The sequence below is a fragment of the Nannobrachium achirus genome, assembly GCF_963921795.1.
Source record: "Nannobrachium achirus genome assembly, chromosome: 20".
Lineage (NCBI taxonomy): Eukaryota > Metazoa > Chordata > Actinopteri > Myctophiformes > Myctophidae > Nannobrachium > Nannobrachium achirus.
Genome location: NC_137827.1, coordinates 24014284 through 24041071, shown reverse-complemented (window position 1 = coordinate 24041071; position 26788 = coordinate 24014284). Strand labels below are relative to the sequence as shown.

The 26788-nt window shown below is 41.8% G+C and overlaps 1 protein-coding gene across 1 annotated transcript in view; it reads left to right on the top strand.

The window, feature by feature from the left end:
- Nucleotides 1–8934: 8934 nt before the first annotated feature.
- Nucleotides 8935–26788, top strand: part of ltk (leukocyte receptor tyrosine kinase) — a gene marked incomplete at both ends in the record, with an annotated part of 71678 nt that continues 53824 nt past the window's right edge. The window contains 4 exons of the mRNA XM_080750924.1: nucleotides 8935–9052; nucleotides 11061–11295; nucleotides 15847–15986; nucleotides 20912–21500. Coding sequence (XP_080607050.1) covers nucleotides 8935–9052; nucleotides 11061–11295; nucleotides 15847–15986; nucleotides 20912–21500 — 1082 coding nt within the window. The remainder of the gene's footprint in view (nucleotides 9053–11060; nucleotides 11296–15846; nucleotides 15987–20911; nucleotides 21501–26788) is intronic.

The following is a 26788-nucleotide window of genomic DNA, read 5'->3' as shown; positions in this document are numbered from 1 at the left end:
TGAGGAGGCTGTAAGTGCAGTTTGAGGTTCATATCTTGCTCGAGATTCACTTTAACACAAACTCAGGATGAGACAGGGATCCAACTGGCAACCTTCAAATGGCCGCTCTAACTCCTGCGCTACTGCCTCCCAATGACGTGTATCACAGTGAGGGGTGTGGAATGTCGTTTGAGTTTATGTGCTGACGGTATGTTAGCTTGTATCTCACTGAAACATCTGTCCCACATCACTGAAGTTACACTGAATTGTTTTGCAAATGCTCTGGCTACACAATTAACTGGGACATGTTTATCAGAATAAGGACCCAGATTTCATTACATCTTTGCCATTTACTTTAGTAGATGATCACTTTACTTATTTAGGACTTACAATATCTATAAACCCCTAAATCTATTCAAAGTTAATTTTGGAGATAAAGTTGAGAAATTTAAAATAAATATTGAGAATTAGAGGACTCTACCATCTTATCTTATTATTATTATCATTATTCGGTCAGGGCGCGAATACAGCAGATTCAAACAACTTCTTTATCATGCAATTAAAATCATTGTATTTCCTATACGGTTTAACAATACTAAAAGCAGGGGAAAAGGGAGGTAGAACAATTGTTAATGTAATGCACAATCTATGTAAAGCGCCTTGGATGAAAAAAAAATAGCTATATAAATGCACCATTTACCATTTACCATTACCATTTACCATTTACAATAGTTGGCATCAAGTTGAGTTCTTCAAACAATCACTGAATCGAATCTGAATGCAGGTGTGTCTGTCTACCTAATATGCACTTTAGGGATGGGCCCAAATCACTTAATCAATCAATTAATTAATTAGGGATGACACCAATGACAATGGTCAATGTCTTGTTGTCTTAAAGTGACAAGTGCTATAAATAAACATTGCATTTCATCAATAAATACATATCCTAAAACAGGGCCAAAAGAATGACAGAATTGTCATCTACTTAAGCCGACATCATAGTCGCCTGGGCGGTGGAAGGCTTTACACCGCGGTGTAGTCTTTTCGAGTCTTTTTGAGTCATGAAACTACAACGTTACGTCATTCCTCGCGGTGGAGAGCTTTCCACCGCAAGTCCCAACACATCTCTCTGTTTTTACTATCAGAGAGACAGGCTCTACACCCCGTTCACTGATTGGTCGATCTAGACCAGTCAGTCACGGTGTACAGGACTCCACCGTGAGTGACTATGATGTCCTACACTTATTTTCTGACTTGAGGTGGAATGCTCTCCACCGGTGGATAGCTCTCCACCGTACACTCTGATACGGCCTTTACAGTACTTCAGCCCGTATTCGCTCATGGACACAATAAACTTGCGAAGGCCCCCGAAGGGGGCCCGAAACTCTAGTTAACCACAATTGGTTTTATTAATGCCATTAAGATGGTGGCCCTTCCAAGATTTTTATATCTGTTCCACAATCTGCCAATTGTATTTACTTATTTTACTACTACATTTTCTAAGAAACTGACTGGATTCAATAATGTTATCACATCTGAAGACCAAAAGGCTTTGATGCTTGGAACGGCTGCAGCCAAGAAAATGATTGTACTGGTCTGGAAGTCACCCTCCGCTCCCTGTTTTTAAAAATGGCTTAATGAAATGATTGTAAATCATACAGAGGGAGAGAATATGATTTCATAGATCCAACTCAGACAAGAAATTCTCTGAAACATGGGACCCATTCATAAACGATATAAAAGGACTATCGAATGTACAATAGGCAAATTAATGCAATGATTTAGTGTGTAAATGTCTGGCAGTAGTGTTCTAGCTTTCTCTTTTGGGTCCTTTTATTGTCTTTCTTTTTTTCTCTCTTTCTCTTTTTCTGTCCTTCTCTCTCTCTCAACAATAATGTAAAAAAAGAAGAAAAAAATCACACCCAGTGTGAAGTGAGCTTTTTATGAGTTGATTTCATTAAGCGTCCCGCGAAGCTTGGCCAATGACCCAAGTGTGGAACATACAGTACGTACAGACAAAGCCATATGTAGGAATAATTTGTATACACAAGGCCAATCGATGCCCGCTGGGAACGATGCCTGTTGGGAATATATCCCCCTCTGATGTCCAAGAGGTTCAGTCGCATAGGTACTTTGAAGAAACACCAGTGTATCCATACTGGGGAGATGTTTCCACTGTAAACAGTGTGGTAAGTGTTCCAGCCAGCTACATCACTTTGAACAACTATGCAACTACTGTATGTTTCCTGGTCTGGTTACAGCTTTGTTTTGTGTCCCTCCTGATTTATTCCCTTTTGAAATGATAGTGATGCAATAAAACACTTTGGGTCCGGGGACCACCTGCCGTACAAATGGACTTTTAAAGGTCTGTGACTCAGAGTTAGATCTAGAGATGCTGCGATATAGATTTTTCATCTTCAATACGATATACGATATGAAAGCATCTAATTCGATACAATTCCGATATGGACCGATACGATATAGCACATAATTTTAAGTCTTTCTATGATGTCTGATATCGGGCAGGCAGCACACTTTTATAAATGTACTATTTATTTCAGATTTTGTAGTCTGGAATGTTAAAAAGGGTATTTTTTTATAATTGTTCTAATAGTTTTACAATCTTTATGAAAATAGCCGATCTACAAGCCCACAACATCTTGCAGCATGGCATGTTGAGAGCTTGTAAATATGATCCCTTTCCCTTATGATGTTTTTTTTTCCTATGCCCCCTGGCCCCTGTTACACATGAAGCACACGCACGCACACACACACACACACACACACGCACGCACGCACGCACGCACGCACGCACGCACGCACACACACACTCACTCCGGTGGCTAAGCTGTAGCCGCTAACTCGATAGCTCTGCAACGTTTGTTGTTGGTCTTGGGAACCAGCGTGTGGTCGTGTCTTTTTTGCAAGTTTTGCACTGAGCTGCTGTTGGGTCTACTCACTCTGCTGGCTTTGCTTTCTATCAGAGTTCACTCTGTTGTACTGCTGCTGCGGTCGTTGACTTGTGCGTGACCGTGGAGCAGACTCCTGGAATGGAGTGCTTATATCGGAGCGTTCTATCGGATGTTTTAGCTGAATTACGATATGATCCGATATACGTTTTTAGGCTCATATCGCGCCGATATGCGATATATATATATATCGTATCGCGGCATCCCTAGTTAGATCATCACTGAGGATTTTACTATCTGGATTTGGGTTCCAGTAATAGTTCATTTCAGTGATTTTCTTTTTTATTTCAAGTACCCCCAGTTTTATATGCAATAGGGAACCATCCCCCACTTTTGTTTTCACATTCCAAAGATCTCAAGGAAAACCAAAAATATTGCTCTTCCCAAAGCGGGTAAAGATCCAGCATAATTAGTGCGGCAGCTTAGGGACAGATTTTGATGGATGTACAAAACTACAGTAGTTATCTCCACCTGTGTCCTGTTAGTCCCTCTGCCAATCGGAAGATTGCATCCACTGCCTGGCCAGAGGGCAAGCTGGTCTTCATTACTTCTGGAAACTCAGTTGTGGGCACAGACACGAGCCACTCGATTCTGTGGGAAAGGGAAGAAGTCAGCATGGGCAGCAGCATGGAATTCCTACCCTGAGGTCACCCAGACTTTCACCTACCTGGCAGCAAATCCATACAGGCAACATCCAGCAGGCAACATCAGGAAATGGATGGATTAATAAGAAAAGAAAAGACGCGTTATGATTGGCCAGCAGTCACATGACTGGCAGCGTGGTCTCCGGCAATCGCGGACGTCCGCTCTCTTGCCCGTGGTTGTGTTGTGTACTGAGGTGAAAGTATCGGCCCGTAGGATAGTAGGACAGACAGACAAACCATTTGAACCATTTGTGTCAAAATGTAGGCCAGATCTAGGCCAGTGTAGGCCACGCTTCAGAGCCCAGACTTTTTTTTTTACACCTAGTGTGAAGTGAGGTGTGCTATTTATGAGTTAATTTCATCAAGCGTCTCACTAGCCAATCACAGCGTGTCCTGCAAAGCTTGGCCAATGGGACCCTGTGTGCAACAAACTTTGAGCCCGGACATTTTTGAACAAGTTTTTCCCCCCGGTTTTCGACCGGACAACAAACTTTGAGCTGTTTGTGCCAGGATGTAGGCCTGATGTAGCCGCGCTTCAGTTTACTTAAAGGAGGACTTCACCACTTTTCAACCCACCTTCATATAATAGGTCCTCACTAATGTTCATAATAAAATAGCACAATTTCTTTCTACTCGGTCCAAGTCTCTTAGGAGAGCTGTGGGAAGTTCAGAAATCCATCGTCTTGTGACATCATCATTTCCCCCCCAAAAAATGTATCAATATTTTTGAAATAAATATTTAGATTTTTATTATCGCGAGAACAATGGCTTCCACTTTAACATTGCAACTTTTCAGGAGTAGAAAGCCTGCATTTTCTATTAGCTTGGATTCCCAATCGATGATGTCACAAGACGATGGGTTTCTGACCTGCCCACAACCCTCCTCTGAGAAAAAAAAAAAAAAAAGTATTTTTAGTGAGGACCAATTATATGAAGATAGGTTGAAAAGTGGTGAAGTACTCCTTTAAGTCAAGACATTTTTTAACGTGTTTTCCTATTGGTTTTTGACTGGACAAAGCCAGATGTTGGAGCTATAGCTAGTGTTCCAGGAGCACCGCTCAAAAAAAGAAAAGATAGAACCGAAGGCCACATACCGCTCCGCTCACGTTAACGCGTCACATACTGTTGTGAGGACTGGGTTGTGTGGTTATCTAAGTACAGTAAGTGCTTGTTTTCTTTGTTACACAACCCAAACCTCTACCAAAGCCTCATTCTGCTTCAAGACACCAGCAACATTTTGGCAGTGACAAAGCACTGTAAATAGCCCGCTTCATTCTTGCGTCATCTGTGATCAGAGGAGAAAGCTCCTTTTTCAGCTTATTTATGACAGGAAAACATAAAACAAAGTTGGATTTTCAGCAAAGGACTGATTTAATAATGTCTGACCTTACGGTCAAAGGGTCTGGGGGTTTTCCTCTCTCCTGTGTGTCCCGGAGGGCTTTTCTGTGCCATGTGGCTCGTTAGCGGTCACTTCCTCTCCAAACGCCAACATCACATGATGCATCACAAGCATCCTCCATCTCCTTTAAACATCTTTCTCTTATCCATTTTTTCCCTTTTTGTCTCTTATTTCTCCTCGACCTAAAATAAATAAATAAATAATAATAATAATAATCCATTTGTAACTGAGCGTGTAATGTTTTTACCAAATGGACCATTTTGGGGTCCATTTGGTAACATTTGTACATTGTCAGAGTTAAACTAACGCTGACTGAGCTGAATTTAAATGCAGTACGTACTTAAGTACGTCACAAGGGGTAGGAAAGTGGGACTGAGTTACTGGGGCCCAAGGTGGAGGGGCCCTAATAACTTTATCTATTGAAAGATAGCAGATATACAAGCTCACAGCGTGGCACCGAGTGCCGCGCTGCGAGCTTGTAGATCTGCTATTTTTGAAAAGTTGTGAAAATGTGTGAAAATCTTATTATGTATTTTGCTTCTGGGGGTCCCTGGAACTAAATATTTTGAGATCGGGGTCCGTGGCCAAATACATATCATCTTGGGGGTCCTTGACATAGATTTCTTGCACACATTTTCACGATTTTTCAAAAATAGCAGATATACAAGCTTGCAGCGCGGCACTCGGTGCAGCGCTGTGAGCTTGTATATCTGCTATTTTTCAATATTTAACATTCATGGGGGGCCCGCAGTGAATCCTTGTACCCAGGGCCCAGAATTTGGTGTGACGCCCCTGTTTAGTCATACTCAGTATCGAGTGTGGGAGACATTTCTTTCAAGAGGGAATCCCTGTTTGGCCACAGGCTAAATATTGCCCTTGTGGGCTTCAGGCGGTACTACTTGTGTCAGGTGTTAGCAGTGGTGTATTCACACATGCACAGCACGCACACATGTATACGTATACTATGTACGCGTGTGTGGTCACTGAATGAAATAACCACTCTATTGTTACGTTTTTTTTTTTTGGGGGGGGGGGGGGGGGGGGGCTTTTTATGCCTTTATTTGATAGGATAGTAGACTGACAGGAAATGGGGAGAGAGATGGGGAATGACATGTGGCAAAGGTTGTCCGGATCAGGAATCGAACCGGCGACGCCAGCAGGCATCATAGCCTAGTATGTGGTATGCGCCTTGACCACTAGGCCCACTCTATTATTACGTTTAATGTGTGAATTACTTTGAAACTCGAATGGCCAGCTCAATCATCTCAAGACAATGCCACACATAAGCCCTCACCTCGGACGCCACATTATCACATGAAAAAGGCTGAACTGAAGTTTACATTCTTACTATTACAGGTTACTGGACAGTATATGAGCTCTCTTTGTATTTTTATTTTCAAATTGTCTTTAACGGTATACTACATAATATAGCGTAACACGGTAGAACACACCATTACGGTCAGGTAGTGTCAGGTAGAAGTGTAAGGTGTCCTACCTCAATGGTTCTCAACCTGGGGTAAATCATTTTGGGGGGGTCCCCAGATGAAATGTTAACATTGTTTTCTCACTCAACAGTAAACAGACCAACATACAGTATAAGTTTATACATGGTATCTATCTGCACGTTTCTAAAGTGACAATTTAAGGACTTTAAATACCTTTTTAGTACCTCCGGTCAAACATTGGTAAAATTGTCAAATAATAGAAGCAGAAATTGTGAAAATTGCGAGGCATTGTGAGCATGTAGATCGGCCATTTTCACAATGGAATAGATTGAGTCAAACTAAATTAAATGCAAACTCCTACAATTCCAAGTGCTTGTGCAGGGTGGGGGGTCCCCAGTTCAAATATGATTATTTTGGGGGATGCGCCCTGAAAAAGGTTGAGAACCACTGTCCTACCTGACACCAGGCTCTACATTGCTCAGAGTAGAGAGACCACCTACAACCACTGCAGATGTACAGTACACGTTATATTGTTATAATTGTTTTGTTTTTTGTGCTCATTCACTGCCAAGAATATTTAACCAAACCACCAACCACTGCCAGCTATCCTTTGTTGTTCCTAACCTTTTCAAGTAGTTACAGAATATCAGAATAAGTTTAACAGGAAGCGGATGGAGTTCAGTTTTTTCGATGACGTAATTTCATATTTCACGGTTCCGCAGCTGTGATTCCATTACACCTGATGGGTCTGTTCGCCAACCTGTGAAAAATGCAATAATAATAAGAATAAGAATATTGAATATCCGTCAATGGCGCTGTTATGTGGGCTTACAAAAAAATCTGTCAGTGGCGGTGAAATGAATGACTTAATTGTTTACTATACAGATTAAAACAAAGTTTAATAATAATAATAATAATAATAATCATTATTATTTATTAAAATAAGGATTGTGGGTTTAACACTGAGGATTCTGTTGTACCCTGTGTTTTCTTTTGTTTTCTCCCCCTTCGATTCCTTATAATCATAACAGCTGTTTTCTCTTTCAGATGATTTGCTCCCTTGTCAGCCATGATTAGGGATGACTGTAGATCTGCTATGTAATCATGCCTGCTGCTACCCTACATTTATGGGGAGATTTATTGGCATGAGAAAACATACATTTACATTGCCAAAGCAAGTGTCAAATAATTAAATAAAAACAAACCTTTCCACGAGACCTGGTACTGTAGGTGCGGTCAGTTAGGTAGGAGGAGAACCACTTTAGTGCCGTCCCATGCCAAGGTCAGCAAGGGTGTCCAGGAGCAACTTGTTTTGTCTCAAATATCCTTTGAGACAAGAAATAACACAGTCCTTTTATACCAGCTTGCGCCTTGTGGACTAGCCTTGTTGAGGTGGTGACGTCACCGACTTCAGGAGAAAGTAACGCTTAATCTAATAATATATACTGTACATTCACACTTGTTCTCTTGAGTTATTATTACCAAATATGGTAAGAAATCAGGAGACTTTGGCATACAGTGGCGGCTAGGTGGCTGACGATCTGCAAAAGAAAAGCATGCCTCAAAACTGTAAATGTCATGAACCCGACTCACAGTATTATGTATTAATGTCATGTTTTTGTTTCCCAGCTTTGAAAATATGTTGTAGATAAAGTTAGTTTTTATTAAATCAATCAATGTCTCTATCTCCCTCCTGTCCTTCCACTCTCTTTCAACAGTCAGAACATCTGTCTTCCCATGCAAAGACAAACACTTGCTGTGAACTGAACAGCTTTGCTTTGGTCCGTAATGGAATCAATGTACTGAGCAATTGAAGGAGTGATGGGGGTTTGATTGGAGTGGGGGTGGGGGGTTGTCACTGTGATGGTGGAATTTCTGAAAGTATTTCTCAAATGGCTCAGCCGTAGACTCAATTCTACTGTAATATAACAAAAATAGCTAATCTACAAGCTGACAACATGATGTATAGTCATGCGTTGTGAGTTTGTACAATATGTATATTCAAAGATTTGCACAAACTTTCAAGATTTATAAAAAACTGCAGATCTACAAGTATGTCTTCTATTTTTGAATAGCCAAAGTATAAAATCATTATGAACAGAAAAAGCCCTGCAGAGGACTTGTGTCCATTGTGGAATGTTAATGAACAACTGGAATTAGCCATTTCATTCACTCGTATTACATTTAACTTCTATTGAAAGAGTACTTTTTCGAAATACTATTTTTGCCATGGACAAATATTTCAAGAAACAGACCTAACCCTAAATGTATACTACCAGTGCTGTGGTCCTCAAAGTGGGTTGAGGGACCTTCGGGGGTTGCTTGAGAGTGGTCTAAATGGATCTTGGGTCTTATGATGAAAATAAAATTGTTATAATGTTTTGTATGTTTTGTAAAGAAAATCAGAAATTGTCCATCAATAATGATGACCCCTGCTCTGTCTGTCTGTGTTCTGTGCAGTTACCTCCTGTGATTTTGAATCTCCCTGCTCCTGGACTATGTCAAATGACAGCGCTCAAAGGGACTGGTCGATCGCGTCTCCGTGGCAACGCGGCGCAGGCAGCGAGACCGCCGGGGTGATGCCTGCCACTGACCAGTCGGAGGGAACGCGTGACGGTAAGGACTGGCAGAGTGCACGTAAATGCACTTCATAGTTCATACTGTGCTTTTTCTGAATGGCATGTACAGCATTCACAGTTCACACAGTTCCTTCTGCCAAGGGGGTTGTATACTGTCATAACGCACTTAAGGTTCACTCACACTGAGCACTTAGTATGACGATAACTATGTTTTTATAAAAAATATATTTTAGGCATTGTTATAGTGCTCAATACGAACGGCTCCATACAAATGGCCCTGAGGATCTTTACTGTGAACAGAATCCATACAGTTCCTCTGCAGGGGGTTATAATAACTCAATGTTCTTCAGATATAGTAAAGTATACACACTACAATCCTGTGTGTTCGTTTTAACTCTACTCTACAAACGGATAAATTCAAGTTGAGGATTTTGCTGTGTATGGGTTTGACAGTTCAGCAAAGGGGTTATAATAATAAGACATTCTCAGATATTGTAAATGATCTGCTCTGACAATGCTCTGGCATTGAAGGACCAGCTCTTGACATTCTTATGTTGTGAATGTGTGGTTTGGGGTTTATATTGTATGAGAGTGGGTGGGAGGGTGTTTGTACATATTTGTTCGTTGTTTCATTTACTTTGTATGAAATGTGCTATACAAATCAAACTGACTTGACTTACAGTAACCACTTAAGCCATATTGTACCGTATATAATTAGTTGATCGGGGTCCCCCAGGGCTCTCCATTTAATCTAAATGCTCAAAATGTGGCGCAATGAAACACGTTGTGAGCTTGTAGATCGGCTATTCGTGCCAAATCTTCTTCCAGAATAGGGATGCTAGAGTAGGGTTTGTGTGGTTAGCGTGTTGGATGCTATTGTTGTGGTGGTTCTCAAAGTGGGTCCAGGGACCCATATGGACACTATTAGACATGCTTACTGTGCGTCCACTTGTGTTTTCCTTTGTCTTGCATTATGCAAGCACAGCTGAGGGTGTATAGTGTTGTATAATGCATGTTGCATATTTTATTTATATTTTTTTGCTAACTCAATGATGGTGTTGCTTTGACTGTGATGTGTTTCCATCATGCAGTATCTTTCAGTTTAGTATCCATCATCTGTATCTTTTTTCTTGCCCTGTAATCTGCATTTTTAACTGCTGCACCGTCTTTGGCGACTGATGGCGGGATCAATAAAGGCCTCGTCTTATCTTGTTTCCTTGAGGGGATTCCAAATGGACCCTTAAGGGTATCATAGTACAGTCTGGGGTGATAAGCTATCACCACGGTGTAGTCTTTTAAAGTCTGAAAACTACAACATTACGTCATTAGCCGCGGTGAAGAGCCATCACCGCGGACCTAGACATCTCTCCACTGTTTTTACCTTCAGACATCTCCCCATCACCCCGTTCACTGATTGGTGGATCTTGACCAATCAGTGTGCCCCCTGGTTTCAGAGGCACGGTGATAGGACTTCACCTTGAGTCTGTGACTATGATGGCCTCCACTTGTTTTCACATTTTTGAGCGGTGGTAAACTGCTCCATAGAGTGGCTGTGCGTGTGTCTGTAGCCTTTTTCCTCAGCGTTTTGCCATAGTAAAATGTGTGTGTGTAGCAAAGAGCTCCATAGAGTGGCTGTGCGTGTGTCTGTAGCCTTTTTCCTCAGCGTTTTGCCATAGAAAAACGTGTGTGTGTGTAGCATAGCCTGTACATCCTAGACTCAAATCCTAGTCTGAAGACGTTATGCAAGCACGACCACCGCTCACTTCACATTGGGTGTGATTTTTAGGTGATACAGTAGCTTATCACCTAAAAGTTGAGGTGATAGCTCTTCACCTCGGACTATGATAAAGCCTTTACAGGTCTGTAACTCTGAGAGTGAACAGATGGAACCAAGTGGACCCGCAAGGGTTTAGTGCCATATTTGTTCACTCTCAGAGTTATGGGGGTATTTGAAATGACAAAAGTTTGAGTTCAATTCATGTGCATTTCAACAAGAAATTACAACCTTTTTCTTTTTTTGTTTGTTTTTGGTCCATCCCCCGAAGGTAATTTCCTGCTTCTAGGCCCCTCCTCCTCTGCCGCCCAGCGCTCTGGGAGCTGTGAGTACCAGCTGACCAGCCCGGTGCTGCCAGGCAGTGGTGAGCTGTGCCACCTGCAGCTGGCCCTCTATGAGTCCGGCCCGGGGGGAGGAAACCTCTCCCTCCTGGTCAAACCCGTCCTGTCGGCTCCAGCTCTTCTTTCCTCCGTGCTTCTCAACCACAGGAGACAAGAGAGCGCCAGGTCAGCACTGCCATCTCTTTTCTTTGTTCGGAATACAGTGTCCGAGTATTGGGATGGGACGATATGAAAATTTCATATCACGATTTATGTGACCAAAGAAATCGTGATTTACGATATTATCGCGATAATCAAAATATCCCCAACATCTATTATCCTGGGGCAAAACCTTTGCCAAAGAAATTGGCTATTTTTTGGATATTTGGTATAGAGATATTTGGTAGAGAGTGAAAAAAAGACTGTATCAAGTATGTATATTATAAGTAAACCTACCTTTTACCAATTATAGAGGGTTTAAATGGGACCGGATATGCAGTGAATTGATCCCAGTGCATGACAGAGGACGATATTACGATAAATTAAATCTCCACGATGCGATTATTGTGAGTGCTTTTTATCACGATAAACAATAACATCGCTTATCGTCACATCCTCCCTATGTCTGAGTAAAGGTTGACATACTGTACTAGCATAGACCTATCAGAACATAACAAAAATTCCTTCTTCAACACTGTGGGGTCCTCAGAGTTACTACAGAGGGTCTGCTACATTTTTGTGTGATTTTATGTAAGATTTTGTATTTTTATTAGTTTTTGTTTTTAAATGTCTGTAATTATAAATTAACATGAATCCAAAAATATTATTATTAGCAAAGATAATGTGAAAGCAAACAAACAAAAGCATTTAATTTACACAATACTGATGGGGCGGCATAGCTCAGGGGTAGAGAAACCGTTATTAGAGCACGAAGGGTTCCCGAAGGGTTCCCAGTTCGAATCCGGGCTCCCCTTGAGTTAAAGCTGTACTGTGGAAGCTGCTCAACTAGTGGTCAGTAGCGGTATTGCTTTTTTCGTCCGGAGTCGCCGCGGACCACCGCGGCCGCCGCGAGCACCTCCGCCTCGCCGATACGCATCCGTAGAGCATCCGTAGAGCCGTCTCCCGGCTTTAGACCAGGATTGAGGGAGTAGCAGGCAAGATTCCTTCACCAATGTAAACACAGTTGCTGAGGGAAGCTACTTCCTTTAGAGACAGCAAGACTCGCTGTGATTGGCCAGTGGTGTATGATCCGCGCTGTGATTGGCCGGTAGTGTATCATGTGGGAGATGACATCATTTTGCCGGGAAATACAGCCCCTGTCACAGCTATGTAGAAAACATATAAAGAAAAGGCTTTTGGGGCTGAAATGAACGGAGTGGGGGTTCTAAAACTTTAGCGATTTAATAGTTAGGACAATTTTAAGATATGTTTTATAAAAAAAGTTACATAGGATAACTTTAATGTGGAAGAGTCCTTGCGCAAGACTCTGAACCCCTAATTGCTCCCGGTGAGTAGGTTGGTGCCTTGCATGGTTTCCTCTGCCATCGGTGTATGAATGTGTGCGTGAATGGGTGAATGTAATGCACAATCTATGTAAAGCGCTTTGGATAAAAGTGCTATATAAATGCACCATTTATGTCAAACAAATCTATGAAGCCATCAAAGCTGCCAATCTTCAGCTGCCAATTCATTCCCTACCATGTCAGACCAAAGAGCTGCAATTCAAAGTTGACAGCTCTCTTTTGAGTGTTCGACTGTCCGTTGTTGCGGACATAGTCCTTAGTATTGATCTTAAGCACAGCCATCTTCAGACCAGCTAAAAGCTTGCCTGCATGTGCACCCTGGATATGAATGTATATAATTGGTTATGACAGGAGCAGGATGGATGGCGAACGCAATAAGGTTGTATGTCTTTGTTAGTGACTGCTGGGTAGTGCAGCATGCAATTCTATTATGAGAGGGGTTTTTACTTAAGTCACAGTATAAAAAAATACCAATAGGCTGGTTTCATCCGTCATGACAAGGTTGATGGCTCCAGTAGGTGATCTTGTTTAGTTCTACATTAACTTTGTACCATATGTACTACTAGTATTATTTTTCATTATGGATGACACATGCTTTGAATGTACTATATAGGTACAGTTAATGTACCGTTAGTAGATACAGGATATGGAATATCTTTGAAGTGGCCATTAGCTCTTTAAAGACAACAAAAGCCTAATGTGTTAAGATGTACAAGCTCCCAAGACGTTGTGCTGCGACACATTCTGAGCTTACGTAGATGTGCTATTTTTGGTGCAAGTCACCGGCACGCAAATAAGAATTAATCAGGCCTAAGTATTTGAGCAAGTATGAATTTGATTGATACTGGAACTTCAAATTCTCTGTATATAAATAAATGTACAATTTAACATTTGGCATTGTAAACGATTTTCACATTTTCAAACGTAATCAGGCCATTGGAGAAATATTTTTTTTAATGAGGAAGGTTTTGCTGACTGTTTGGTGTGAAAAGTACACGTATTAAAGCTATCGTCAAATGTTAAAGCTGTCATCAAGTGCAAGTCTAATTTGTACGGTTTGTACCCCTTGTTGTAGTAAGTAAAGTAAGTAAGACTTGCTGAGCCATGAGGCCCACAGGCCAGGAGCCTATCTCCTGTTTCTGTAGTGTGAGGCAGCTTGATATACAAGTACATCCCCTGGACATGACGTAGTACAGTATGTCACAGGGACTTACCCCCAGTTCAACCCTTGATGCTGAGTGCCAAGCAGGGAGACACTGAACCCCGACCTCCCAGTCCCAGGGTGGACACTCTAAACACAATGCCACATGGCCTGTCTGGGGGCGTGTTGGTCTTAAAATGAGGTGTGGTCAATAAGTGCAATAAAGCCCGGATCATAGTGGGGTCCGTGGTGGAAGGCTATCCACCGCGGTGTAGTCTTTTTTAGTCTTTTTGAGTCATGAAACTACAACGTTACATCATTCCTCGCGGTGGAGAGCTTTCCACCGCGAGTCCCAACACATCTCTCTGTTTTTGAGCGGTGGTCACACCGTCTCCATAGCGTGGCCGTGTGTGTAGGTATGTATGTTTGTTTGTATGTATGTGGGTGGGTCTGTATGTAGCCTCAAGCCTGTGGTGTAGTACCTTTTCTGACCACACATGTTAAGGGAGGGGCGCTGTTGTTCAGGCCAGGCCAGAACAGGCAAGGCACACTCACACTCACACACACGCACGCACGCACGCACGCACACACACACACGCGCGCGCGCACAGACTCCACCGCTCAGTTCACACGGGTGTGATTTTTACTATCAGACAGACAGGCTCTACACCCCGTTCACTGATTGGTCGACCTGAACCGGTCTAGACGGGGTAAAGGACTTCACCGTGGGCCGTGACTATGATGGCCTGCACTTATTTTCTGACTTGAGGTGGAAAGCTTTCCACCTCAAATTTGCGGTGGATAGCTCTCCACCGTAGACTCTGATCTGGGCTAGAGTGCTCTGCTCATTTGTGACTAGAGTGTGCACTCTGCGTTTAGACCAGGTAAAAGCTGGTTTTGACCCACTTAGGCCTAGAATTTGAAAAATAGCAGATATACAAGTGAGCTTGTAGATCTGCTATTTTTGAAAAATCATGAGATTATTGAATAAGTCTTTGAAAATATATTTTTAAAAGCAAACATTGTAACTCAAATATTTGCTTCTGGGTGGTCCCTGGAACAACATATTTTGAGATGGGTGTCCACGGCCAAATACATGTACTTTTGGGGGTCCTTGACATGAAAAAGTTTGAGAACCACTGATTTAGAAGAAGGCGTTAGAAGACATTTATAGAATCGGGTCAAGAATATTCAAATGTTCAAGAATTTTCAAAAATAGCAGATCTACAAGCTCACAGCACGGCACTCGGTGTCGCGCTGTGAGCTTGTATATCTTCTATTTTTTAATAGTTAAATCATAAAATAATGGTTAAAGTGGTTCAAATCTAAAGTGACACAGATTTGCGTTATAGCAAATGTTTCCTTAGTATCAACGTAGCGCATCATTGGATTAAGATTAGGTGGGTTCACATGTGTGTGCACAATGATTGCAATCCTCCGATTAAAACTCAACACTCACCTTCAACAATTTCGGTGACATTTCTTGGACACTTGGCATTGAGGGTGAAAATCACTTGGTCATTATCCATAAGACATGTTGAGTGTGTGTGCGTGCGTGCGTGCGTGGGTGGGTACGTGGTCTGTTTCCAAGTATACTGCATTTGTCTTTACTATACTCCTTTCTTGATACTCCACTTGACCTAAAGACAGGGTGCTGTGATTTTTACCCCCAAAACATGATCATCGGCTTATTATGATGGATGATTTATGATGTCATTAAAGCCGTGTATTTCAATTGGGCCTTTTGACTCAGAGGCTTTCACCTTTCAGGAAGAAACCAAAGATACACAGAGAAGACACATTTGCATATTATCACCACACCTGGTAGTAGAGTAATATTAAATCCATAGACACATGCAAAACAGAAAAATACAAAGCTATGGCACCACCTCTTTGATAGCATACCCTTTCTCTTCTCTATGGTCCCATATTTCAAACATTATACTTCCTAAACTGTTAAGACACTGTCAAAGACTGATAAGTATTTGAATTCAGACAAGGTGGGCCATACAGCCCAAACTCTCAACATTGTACACAATCTCCAAAACATCTGTCTGTGATTGGTTACTGCAGAGCTGAGTGGGAGGTCCTGGAAGCTGTCATTGGCCAAGTGGACGAGCCCTTCCAGGTGACTTTGCTCTACACTTCCTGTGTGTGGCAGGAAGGAGCCACTCTGGCGGTGGATTCACTGGAGTTCAGAGACTGTGATGTGGGTGAGTTCAATCCAAGATTTTTAATTTAGGAAGATTATACGTTCTCAATTGGAGCCACTACAGGCGACATGGTACACAAATGCTACATGGGTCTACAATGCTCTCCTAACTGGGCGCCAGCGTTTGACGAAAATCTTGCACACGTCTAATTTTCCTGGGATCCCCCCAGTGTGTTGTTGGGACAGAGAAAGGTCTATAATAAAGTATATTTTTCTCTTTATTTGTTTCTCTGAAAAAAGGAAAATGTTGTGTGGCTTGTGACGATCCAATATTTAGTTAAGTGACCTTGAAGCTAAAGAAGATTAAGAAGCTGTGTTCACGTTCACTCTTCATTGGAATGAATAGACTCCAACCTGCTTCCCGTCTCCTAAAAAGGCGTTCGCCCACTTCACAGATACGGGAAGTAAACCGGAGATGGCGAGTCTTGCTATTTCCGTCTTGGGTTCAATGCCACATTCAGAAGTTATACTGTATGCTGTCAGTAATACTATTTACTATATTGTGGTTTTGCTCATAATTTCAAGGCCTAGATGTTAGCGCCATTACAGATACAGTAGTAGTTCTGAACTTCTGATAAGCCTCCTTGAAGCTTGGTTTACGATTTTTGTAACCCATTTTTCTCACCCGGTGTTAATTGTCTGGTGTAATACTTTACTTTACTTTATTATGGATCCCCATTAGCACTTGCCTAAGCATGGCTATTCTTCCTGGGGTCCGTCACACATCCAGTACATACATCATGTACAACACCTTACAGAATACAATACAACAGATAAGACAGACAGACAGACAATAGTTCACTTACAAAAGTTTAGAAGTCCACTTTTGAAAATCAATTCACAATATTGTACATTTCAAGATAAATGGTTACCTATAAGGTTTTTTTTTTTTTTTTTTTTTTTTTTACCTATAGAATAGGGCTAAATCAGAAACTAGCCTACAAAACAAATATGTTGCTACATACTGTACATGTACTGTAAGCCCCTCCCAAACAGCAAAATGTGTTCCCAGCCTGAATGGGCCAAATAATCATATCATCACATAGATCAGATGAGGAAAATGCAAGTTGCCCAGAAAAGAGCTTAAACAGAACAGACAATGCAGAAGTAGATCATCATACATTCTCATGAAAAATTGATATATACTGTTTTACCATCCTTTTAAACCCCTCTTTAGTATTCGCTTCAATAATATAAACTGGCAGTAAATTCCAACTTACAATAGATCTATACATAACAGTTTTCTGTATAACAGAGCTTTTCACTGTAGGTAAATTAAACCTACCTTCTATTGCATGTCTTGTTTGATACTCATGATTAGCACAATGTTTTAATAAGCTTTTATATAATATTTTTGGTGACTGTGTACATTTTATGCTTCTAATGAAGTTCAATAGGAAATAAGTTGACCTTTGACTAACAGTCAACCATCTCAGCCTGTCATGCATGTCTTGTACATTAGTTCTGTATGAGCAATTTAAAGCACAACGTGCCGCTGTATTTTGAACAACCTGCAATTTCCCCATATCCTTCATTGAGGCACTTGACCAAATAACAAAACAATAGTCCAACTGGGAGAGAACTAAAGCATTTAAGACTTGTCTAATAACATCTGTTGGCAAACCACTAGAAATTCTTCTCGTCACTGAGACAGCCCTTCCCATTTTACTCACAACATTATCCACTTGATGGGACCATGATAAGGTATGATCGAAAGTAATACCTAGCAATTTAGTCTCCTTTACCTGGTCAATGGGTACATTGTTTATACTTAAATTCAATTTCGGTTCAGCTTTCATCATGTGTTTTGATCCCAATAATATAGATTTTGTCTTTCCGACATTAAGTACAAGTTTATTATTCTTTACCCATTCTATTACTGACTTTAATTCATTTTCCAGAATATAATTAATTTCATCCGACGTAGATCCTGCTGCATATATGGTCGAGTCATCTGCATACATTGAGATTTGAGCTTTATGTAAAACTAAAGGAAGATCATTTATAAAAATCGAGAATAATAATGGTCCTAAACAGCTTCCCTGAGGAACACCACAGTTAACATGACTGACCTTAGACAGACTGCCATTAAAGAAAACGGTCTGCTTTCTATTACTTAAATAACTTCCCATCCAGTTTAACGCACTAGCAGTGAAACCGTATTGTTTAAGCTTCTCTAATAACAGGACATGGTCTATCAAATCAAAAGCTGCACTAAAATCTAGTAAAACAGCCCCCACAAATCTTCCATTATCAATCTGACATTGCCAATCGTCTGTCATCTGTGTCAAGGCAGTACATGTAGAATGACAAGGCCTATAAGCATGCTGATAATCAGTATTTAAACCATTCTCATCAAAATAAAGTTGGATTTGTTGAAAAATTATTCTCTCCATTACCTTCCCTAAAGCAGGTAACAAGCTTATAGGTCGACTGTTAGTACCAGAAAACGGCGCTGCTGTATTTTTAGTAAGTGGTATGATTTTAGCTATCTTCCAAGCCTGTGGACAGATACATTCCTCTATACTCAAGTTAACAATATGACAAACAGGGACAGAAATTAAATTGGAAACCATACTAAGAAATTTAACATCTAAATTATCAACCCCTGGTGGTCGGTCTTTGCATTTATTAAGCAGGCACTCGACTTCATTAACTGTTACCTTTTCTAGGTTAAATGTACATATCTTATCATCCATAGAGTCTTTAATTAATGTAATTGATGGATTTATACTTATATGTTGCATATTACTTCTTAAATTATTTATCTTCGAATAAAAATAATCATTAAAATAATTAGCTATTTCAACTGGCTTTGTCAAAAATGTACCATCCACTTCAAGATAAGATGGGCAGGATTTAGGCTTTCTGCCCATCATATCATTTACTACATTCCACATTTTCTTTTTATCATTATTCACATTTTTTATTTTGTTCTCATAAAACAATTGCTTTTTCCTTTTGTTTTGAGCTGTTACATAGTTTCTTAACTTCTTATAGATTTGCCAATCAGACTCAAGACTTGATATAATCGCTGCGTGTTTTGCTTCATCTCTTAAACGCATGGATTCTCTTAATTCAGTGTCCAACCAGGGTGATTTCAGGTTCCTTACAGTGAATTTTCTCATAGGAGCATGTTTTTCAATTACTTGCAAAAATAACATGTTAAAGACTTCAAGTGCACCATCTGGATTTTTCATTTCTAATACTTGCCTCCAGCAAATCTTTTTAACATCGTCTCTAAATATATCTTCATTAAATGTTTTCATTGATCTACTGTAAACTATTTTTGGACCAGATTTAGGAACCTTTGCTTTTCTTACCGTTACTACTAAATTGTGATCAGAACACCCCACTGGTACAGATAATGCTTTAGAACATAAATAACTACTATTTGTAAATATATGATCAATGCATGTTTCACTTTTTCTACCATCTATCCTTTCGCCAACTCTTGTTGGTCTCTCAACCATCTGAGTTAGATTACATGCTCTAGCAGTTAAGTGAAGTTTTTCTTTAAGTGGGCAGTTAGACGAACTCCAGTCGATATTTGTGTCACCCAAAAAATATATTTCATGCCCAAGATCGCACACTTCATCTAGCATTAGACACATTCGATTAAGATAATCCACATTTGCACTTGGTGGTCTATAGACACAACCTATAAGCAGGGGTTTTACATGTGGTAAATGAACTTGCAACCAGATCACTTCAATATCTGCAGCCATCAAATCATATCTTACCTTTACTGGAATATGATTCTCTACATATACTGCAACCCCACCTCCAAATCTATTCCTATCCCTTCTAAAAATGTTGTACCCATTAATACCCAGCATCTCATCATTAAAATCCTCATCCAGGTGAGTTTCTGATACTGCTAATAAATGAATCCCCAGGGATAAGAATTCTGATATTTCCGTGATTTTATTTCTAAGGCTGCAGATATTTATGTGAGCTAATTTAAACCCTTTTCTTGGTAAATTTATTGAAATCATTTATAAACGAAAATGTTTCTTTTCAGGATACCTCCACCCTTTAGTTTGTGAACCATTAAACACATAACACACACATTCATAACCCACCACACACATAATTTTCCATACATAATGTTCAACATGGCTCATTAAATTAGTTTTCCAAAATAAATAAAAAAATAAAGAAAAAGAAAAACGTGCTCCTCAACCTTGCATATATTTAATTTTGATTTCCCCAGTATGAACCACTAGCACGTGTCAGTATTTTACATCATTGCCCTATAGACAGAAAAAGAAAGAAAAAAAGACCTGTACCCATAGCTACATTTTTAGTTGCCCCCCTTCCCCTCCTCCTCCTCCTCCCCCTCCCCTCTCCCCATTCCTAAATTCATATAGCAGACTACTAGATAAGATAAGAAAACGAAATAAACTATATATACAAATAAATCAAACCAAATAATCATAATAGCTACATTTTAGTTGCCCCCCTTCCCCTCCCCCTCCCCATTCCTCACTTCATATAGCAGACCACTAGAAAAGAAAAGAAAAACGAAATAACCTACCTAAAAATAAATCAAACAAATAGTAATAGCTACATTTTTAGTTTCCCCCCTTCCCCTCCTCCTCCCCCTCCCCTCTTCAAACAAATAGTAATAGCTACCGCTGACACCAGCTTGCCGACGCTAGCCGGATGCTAGCCCAACAGCTAGTAGCCCGGTGCTAGCCATGAGCTAGTTTAACAGCTACCATCTACAGATGAGAGATCACCGAGACATCGAACCTGTGTGTAACAACGCGCCTTCTCTACGCAACGGGCTACCATTTGGTGGCCCTTGCCCGTAAGTGCTCCTCCAAGCAGCTGCTTCACCATACTACACCACATCTAACCAGCCTGTTGCTATTTCACTGTTGTTACCTGTTACTGGCCAAAGCTGTTCTTTATCCCCAGCTATCATCATCATCATCATCATCATCACCACAATGGTTTCACCTACCTCATCGCCCGGCTGTGACAGCTGCCTCCGGTTATCACAAGAGGTATCCGAACTGAAGTCCCGGGTGTCCCGTCTGCACCAGATCAAAGCGGACGAGACCTTCTTTGACTCCATCTGCCCGGACGAACCAGCTCCTCCAGTCCCCGAGGAGGTGTCTGAGGTCGCCGTAGGTCCCGCCGTGGGCCCCGCTACTGCGGCCGATCTGGACCAGACTCTCCCGGCTGCCCCCGACCACTGGACCCGCTTCGGTGCCAGGCCCAAGGACCCACATCCAGCTAGGTCGTCAGAGCTGGACGCAACCCTCCCTGCTCCATGCTCAATCCCTCTCCAGGCCAGCTCCACCCCGGTCACTTGGACGAAGATCATCAACGGTCACCGCTGTGATTCCTCTCCACCCCTTGCCCCTCCACTCACCACGAGAAATAGTTTTTCAGCTCTTGTTGACATGGTGGATTTCCCCCCTCTCCCTAGTGGCATGACCCTCACTGTTGAAGGTCCGAAGAGCGACCGCCGCAACCTATTGAAGGCGGCCGTTCGCCGTCGGTCAGCGCAGCCAGTGATCGCCGCGCCCCCCCGGGTCCAAAAAGATCCGTCAAAAGTCCAGCATCCTCCACCACGGTCGCGGATGGTTGCCTCGCCTGCTGTGGCTCAACCACTTCCCCTCATGTCACTGGTGCTCCAGCCACCCGCACCCTCCAAAACCCCCCATTGTTCACCAACCACTCCACCGACGACCGAAGCGAATCACAATCCATCCCACACGTTTTCCCATACATCTCCTCCATCCCTGCTGATCGTTGGTGACAGCATAGTCAAAAACATTTGTATTCCACACGCAGTAACTCGCTGCTTCCCCGGAGCGACCGTTCCTTCCCTCCTCGAGAAACTCCCAGCTGTTCTCAATGCACTCCAATCATCCATCACAACGGTCATAATCCACATAGGCACAAACGATGCAGCCCTCTGTACCTCTGAGCTGACCAAAGCGAACTTTTTACGGCTCATTGACCTTTTAAACAGTACCACATTGACTTATTTTATCTCCGGTCCAATCCCAACTTTTATTCCAAGCGACGACGAGCGTTTTAGCCGTATTGCCAGCCTGAACACCTGGCTTCTGCGGTTCTGCCGGGCCCACGATTTTAACTTTGTAGACAATTTTAATCTATTCTGGGGCCGCGCACTGTTTTTTAATCACGACGGTCTCCACCTAAATAGACTGGGAACTAAAATGTTAGCAGCTAATCTAGTCCGTGGTGTTCAACACCTCACGGCGCTGACCACAGATGCGTCCGGCAACTATTGACTCCCCCCTGGTCCCAGCTCCAAAAACATTGGTTCCACTCAGGATAGTCCCGTTTCCAATGGGGCTGGACCAGAATCTGCGCACTTTGCACCCACTGCTTTTAATACTCCTATAAACCCAGCACTTTACACACGTCCTGTTTTTAATGCTTTTAATGTAATGAATGCATTTTACCCATCCTCTGTTTTTAATGTAATGATTGTTTCCAAATCTCTTAATATTTTGAACACTTTGAATCACACACCTGTAACGAATGTCTACAATATCTCCACTGTCTCTTCAAACAGACTGCCCAAGACAAGCAATATTTTTAAACATGGACGTTTTGCCAATATGGCAAATTTAACTTCCATTCCCTTCCACAGCCCAGCATTAACAGAATGCCACACACTAAAACTAGGCCTATTTAACATCAGGTCGCTTCTGAACAAGCCCTCCTCTGTTAACTCATATGCTGCCATTTAACAATACCTTCGTACTCTTTAACTGCCATTCGTCTCCATAGACTTCCATGTAATTCATAGTGCACGGATCATGCACACCCATGCCTAGATAATGCACCACGTGTGTCCACATTGCTCACAGCTTTCAAACAAAAAAATCCGAATGGAAATCCGTTCAGGCATTCATGAGATAGCAGCCATTATGTTTTACACTGTTGTGAGCTTGGAGGTCTGCTACCTGAGTTGTATGGGGGTTGTATGGGGGTTAAACAAGCAATTTCGCGATCGCTATCATGCCTACTAACGTTTTTGGGGTCCAAAAAAAATTAAAAAAAAAAAAAAAAAAAAAAAACTTTTTTTTTTTTTTTTTTTTTTTATTCACGGGATTCACGGGCGTGGCAGGGTGGGACAACGGGATTTTTAAGGGATTCACGTTTTTGGCAGTTAATGAGTTAACGACATAATTTGTGAAGAAAACCTAGACATAATTTTCCTAACCGAGACATGGCTTGGCACGGATGGAGCGGTCCCTCTAGCCGCTGCGTGCCCCCCAAACCATAGTTACACACAATCAGTACGCAAGGGTAATAAGAAGGGTGGCGGATTAGCTAACATTTTCTCTGACAAGTTAAAATGTAGGTGTCTACCCCTTGGCTCCTTTCTCTCCTTTGAATACCAGGCCACTATACTTGAGAATCAATCCCCTATTTTAATGATTAGTATCTATCGCCCTCCAAAGAGCGGCAAAGCCCTATTTCTAACAGAAATATCAGACCTTCTATCCATCTGTTCCACTGACTACGACATGACACTGATCTCCGGTGACGTGAATCTCCATATGGACAATGTTGCAGATACTACTGCTATGAACTTTCTACAACTACTACACTCCCTTAATTTTGTCCAGCATGTTACAGGGCCAACCCACAACCTAGGCCACACCCTTGACTTGGTGATTTCTAAAGGGCTAGATATCTCCACTGTCAGTATCATAGCTAAGCCCGACCTATCTGACCACTATTTAGTATGCTTTAACATAGCGATCTCAGATCAAGGAAAAGGAAAAAGAGAATCTATTACTATAAAAAAACGCTTTTTCAGCCCATCTGCAGCTGCCGAGTTCCCTCACCATCTGGCACGTCTGCCCCCCTTACCCAATTCTCCCGCAGTGAACGATATGGTTCAACAACTTAATGTAAATTTAGAGTCTGTACTTGACATTGTGGCCCCAATAAAAACTAAAAAGAAACACGACTCCAAAGCCACTCCATGGATAAATGATCAAATGCGCTCTCTTAAGAAAGAATGCCGCAGAGCCGAGCGAGCTTGGAGAAAGTATAAAATCACAGTCCATCTAGAGATCTTTAAGAAGGCAACAGCCACCTATAACAAAGGCATGCGGCTGGCTAGACAGTCCTACTTCTCGGGAATTATTAACGAGAACAAAAACAACGCCAGAGTCCTGTTCTCAACAATTGATCGCCTTTTAAACCCCCCCCAATCATACAAGCAGTCGCTCCCTGCTTCTAAAGTTAAGTGCGATGAGTTTGCAACCTTTTTTAACAACAAAATCTTAAACATTCGAGCTGGTATCACAAATAATGTTTGCACAGACACCCTGGAAAATAACGTATTCAAAACCAGAGGTAGCCTAACCTCATTCAGGTCAATTGACGAGGATGAACTTCGCAAAACAATTTTAGACATGACATCCACCTCCTGCCCGTTAGACGCAATCCCCACCCCCTTTCTCAAAGAGGTCCTAGACAGCATGCTCGGTCATATTCTCAAAATAGTCAACTGCTCCATAAACACAGGCATCTTCCCAGACACACTGAAAATGGCCATAGTTAGGCCCTTACTGAAAAAACATAATCTCGATCCCTCTGTGTTGGGAAACTATAGACCCATCTCTAATCTGCCATTTCTGGGCAAGGTCTTAGAAAAAACTATTCTCCATCAATTGGATGCATTTCTTACTACCAACACGATCCATAACAAATTTCAATCCGGTTTTAGGAAAGGACATAGTACCGAAACAGCACTTATAAAAGTAATAAATGACCTTAGGGTGTCCGCTGACAATAAAAAGGTATCCGTTCTCTTACTTCTAGATCTTACAGCGGCTTTTGACACGCTTGACTACACAATTCTAATACAGCGACTGGAGCACTGGATAGGGCTCTCAGGCTCTGCCCTGTCCTGGTTCTACTCATACTTAACAGGTAGAAGCTACTGCGTCAGCTCAGATGGCTTTGAGTCAGATAACTACAGCATCTCCTCAGGCGTCCCACAGGGCTCAATCCTCGGCCCCCTTTTGTTCTCCCTATACATGTTGCCCCTCGGAGAACTTATTACATCACACGGTATCAATTTCCATTCATATGCTGATGACACCCAATTATACCTGTCCGTGGCCCCAGACGACCCCTGTGCTCTCGACCCTCTCCTATCTTGTCTCTCCAGCATAAAACACTGGATGAATGAGAACTTTCTCAAGTTAAACGAGGACAAAACTGAAGTTCTCATAATTGGTTCAACTGAGCAAAGAGAATCAATAATTAGTAGACTCGGTAGCCTCGCTCAACAAAGCAGCTCCTCAGTAAAGAACCTAGGAGTGATCATTGACGCTCAACTGAATTTTAATGCACACATTAACCAAGTCACTAAAATTGCATTTTTTCATCTTAGAAATATCGCACGAATCAGACCCTATCTCTCACTGAATGATGCTAAAACGCTTATCCACGCTTTTGTTTTTTCGCGTCTGGATTACTGTAACGCACTTTTATCTGGCCTGCCAAAGAAATCCATTGACAAGCTACAACTCGTCCAAAATGCGGCTGCCAGGGTTTTAATGAAAACTAGGATGAGAGATCATATTACTCCTGTTTTAGCCTCCTTACACTGGCTACCAGTTGCTTTTAGGATCGATTTTAAAATTCTCTTACTCGTTTACAAAGCACTAAATGGCCTGGCTCCGCCATATCTCTCTGACTGCCTGTCCAGATATGTCCCTAATCGCCCCCTCAGGTCCGCCAACGCTAACCTGCTTGACGTGCCTGACATGACATATAAAAACTATGGTGAGGCAGCCTTCTGTTTTTACGGGCCGACCGCCTGGAATAAGCTCCCAGCGCACCTTAGACAGGCTCCCTCTGTCGACCGTTTTAAATCACTGCTCAAGACCCATTTCTTTACCCTTGCTTTTAGCTGATTTTCAATCTCATCTGTTTTATCCTCCTTTTCATGTTCTCTTTCTGTTCCTAGGGTTATATTGAAGTTTTGAATGTTTTGTACTGTGTGGTTTGCTTTTTTATTTTTACTGTTACTATGTATACACTTTTGTTCTGCACTGTAAAGCACTTTGAGCTGCATTCTGTCATGAAAGGTGCTATATAAATAAAGTTTCATTCATTCATTCATTCCCATTCCTCAATTCATATAGCAGATAGATTATACTAGTAAAGACAAAAATAACCTATACATAAAAATAAATCAATACAAATAATAATATAAAATAGTCCTACTTGTTAACGTAATCATTCCCTCCCTTCAGTCCACGAATACATTATATTCTTACTTGCGTGTGTCTCTCCAGGCCACCGTATCAGCTGACTGCTGTCCACGACCGGTCAGCTGCAACGTGGATGCAACCCCCCCCCCCCCACCCCCACGTCCCGGTGTTGTTTGTTCGGTCCACTTTTTGTTGTTGTCCGCGGGAACCGAGAGGAAAAGTAAAAAGAGCGAGAGAAACAAGGAATAGAGAGAGAGGGCGAGATAGGGAAGGAGAAAGGAGAAAAAAAGAAGAAGAAAAAAAAGGAGACTTCAAAACAAAAACAAAAAACAATACAGATCTGTTGCATTGTTTATGCCTCCTCTTCACCAGCAACGAGGACAGCTGGACTCACTCTGGCAATGCCCCCATAGAACTCCTCAGCTTCTTGTGGTGTTGAGAAGAGATGCATTTTACCGTCATGTAGTATTCTCAGCTTACATGGATGATGCTGGAATCCACGGAAGGCTCCCATATCAACAAACAGCTGGGTGATTGGGTTGAATTCCCGTCGTATGCGAACCAT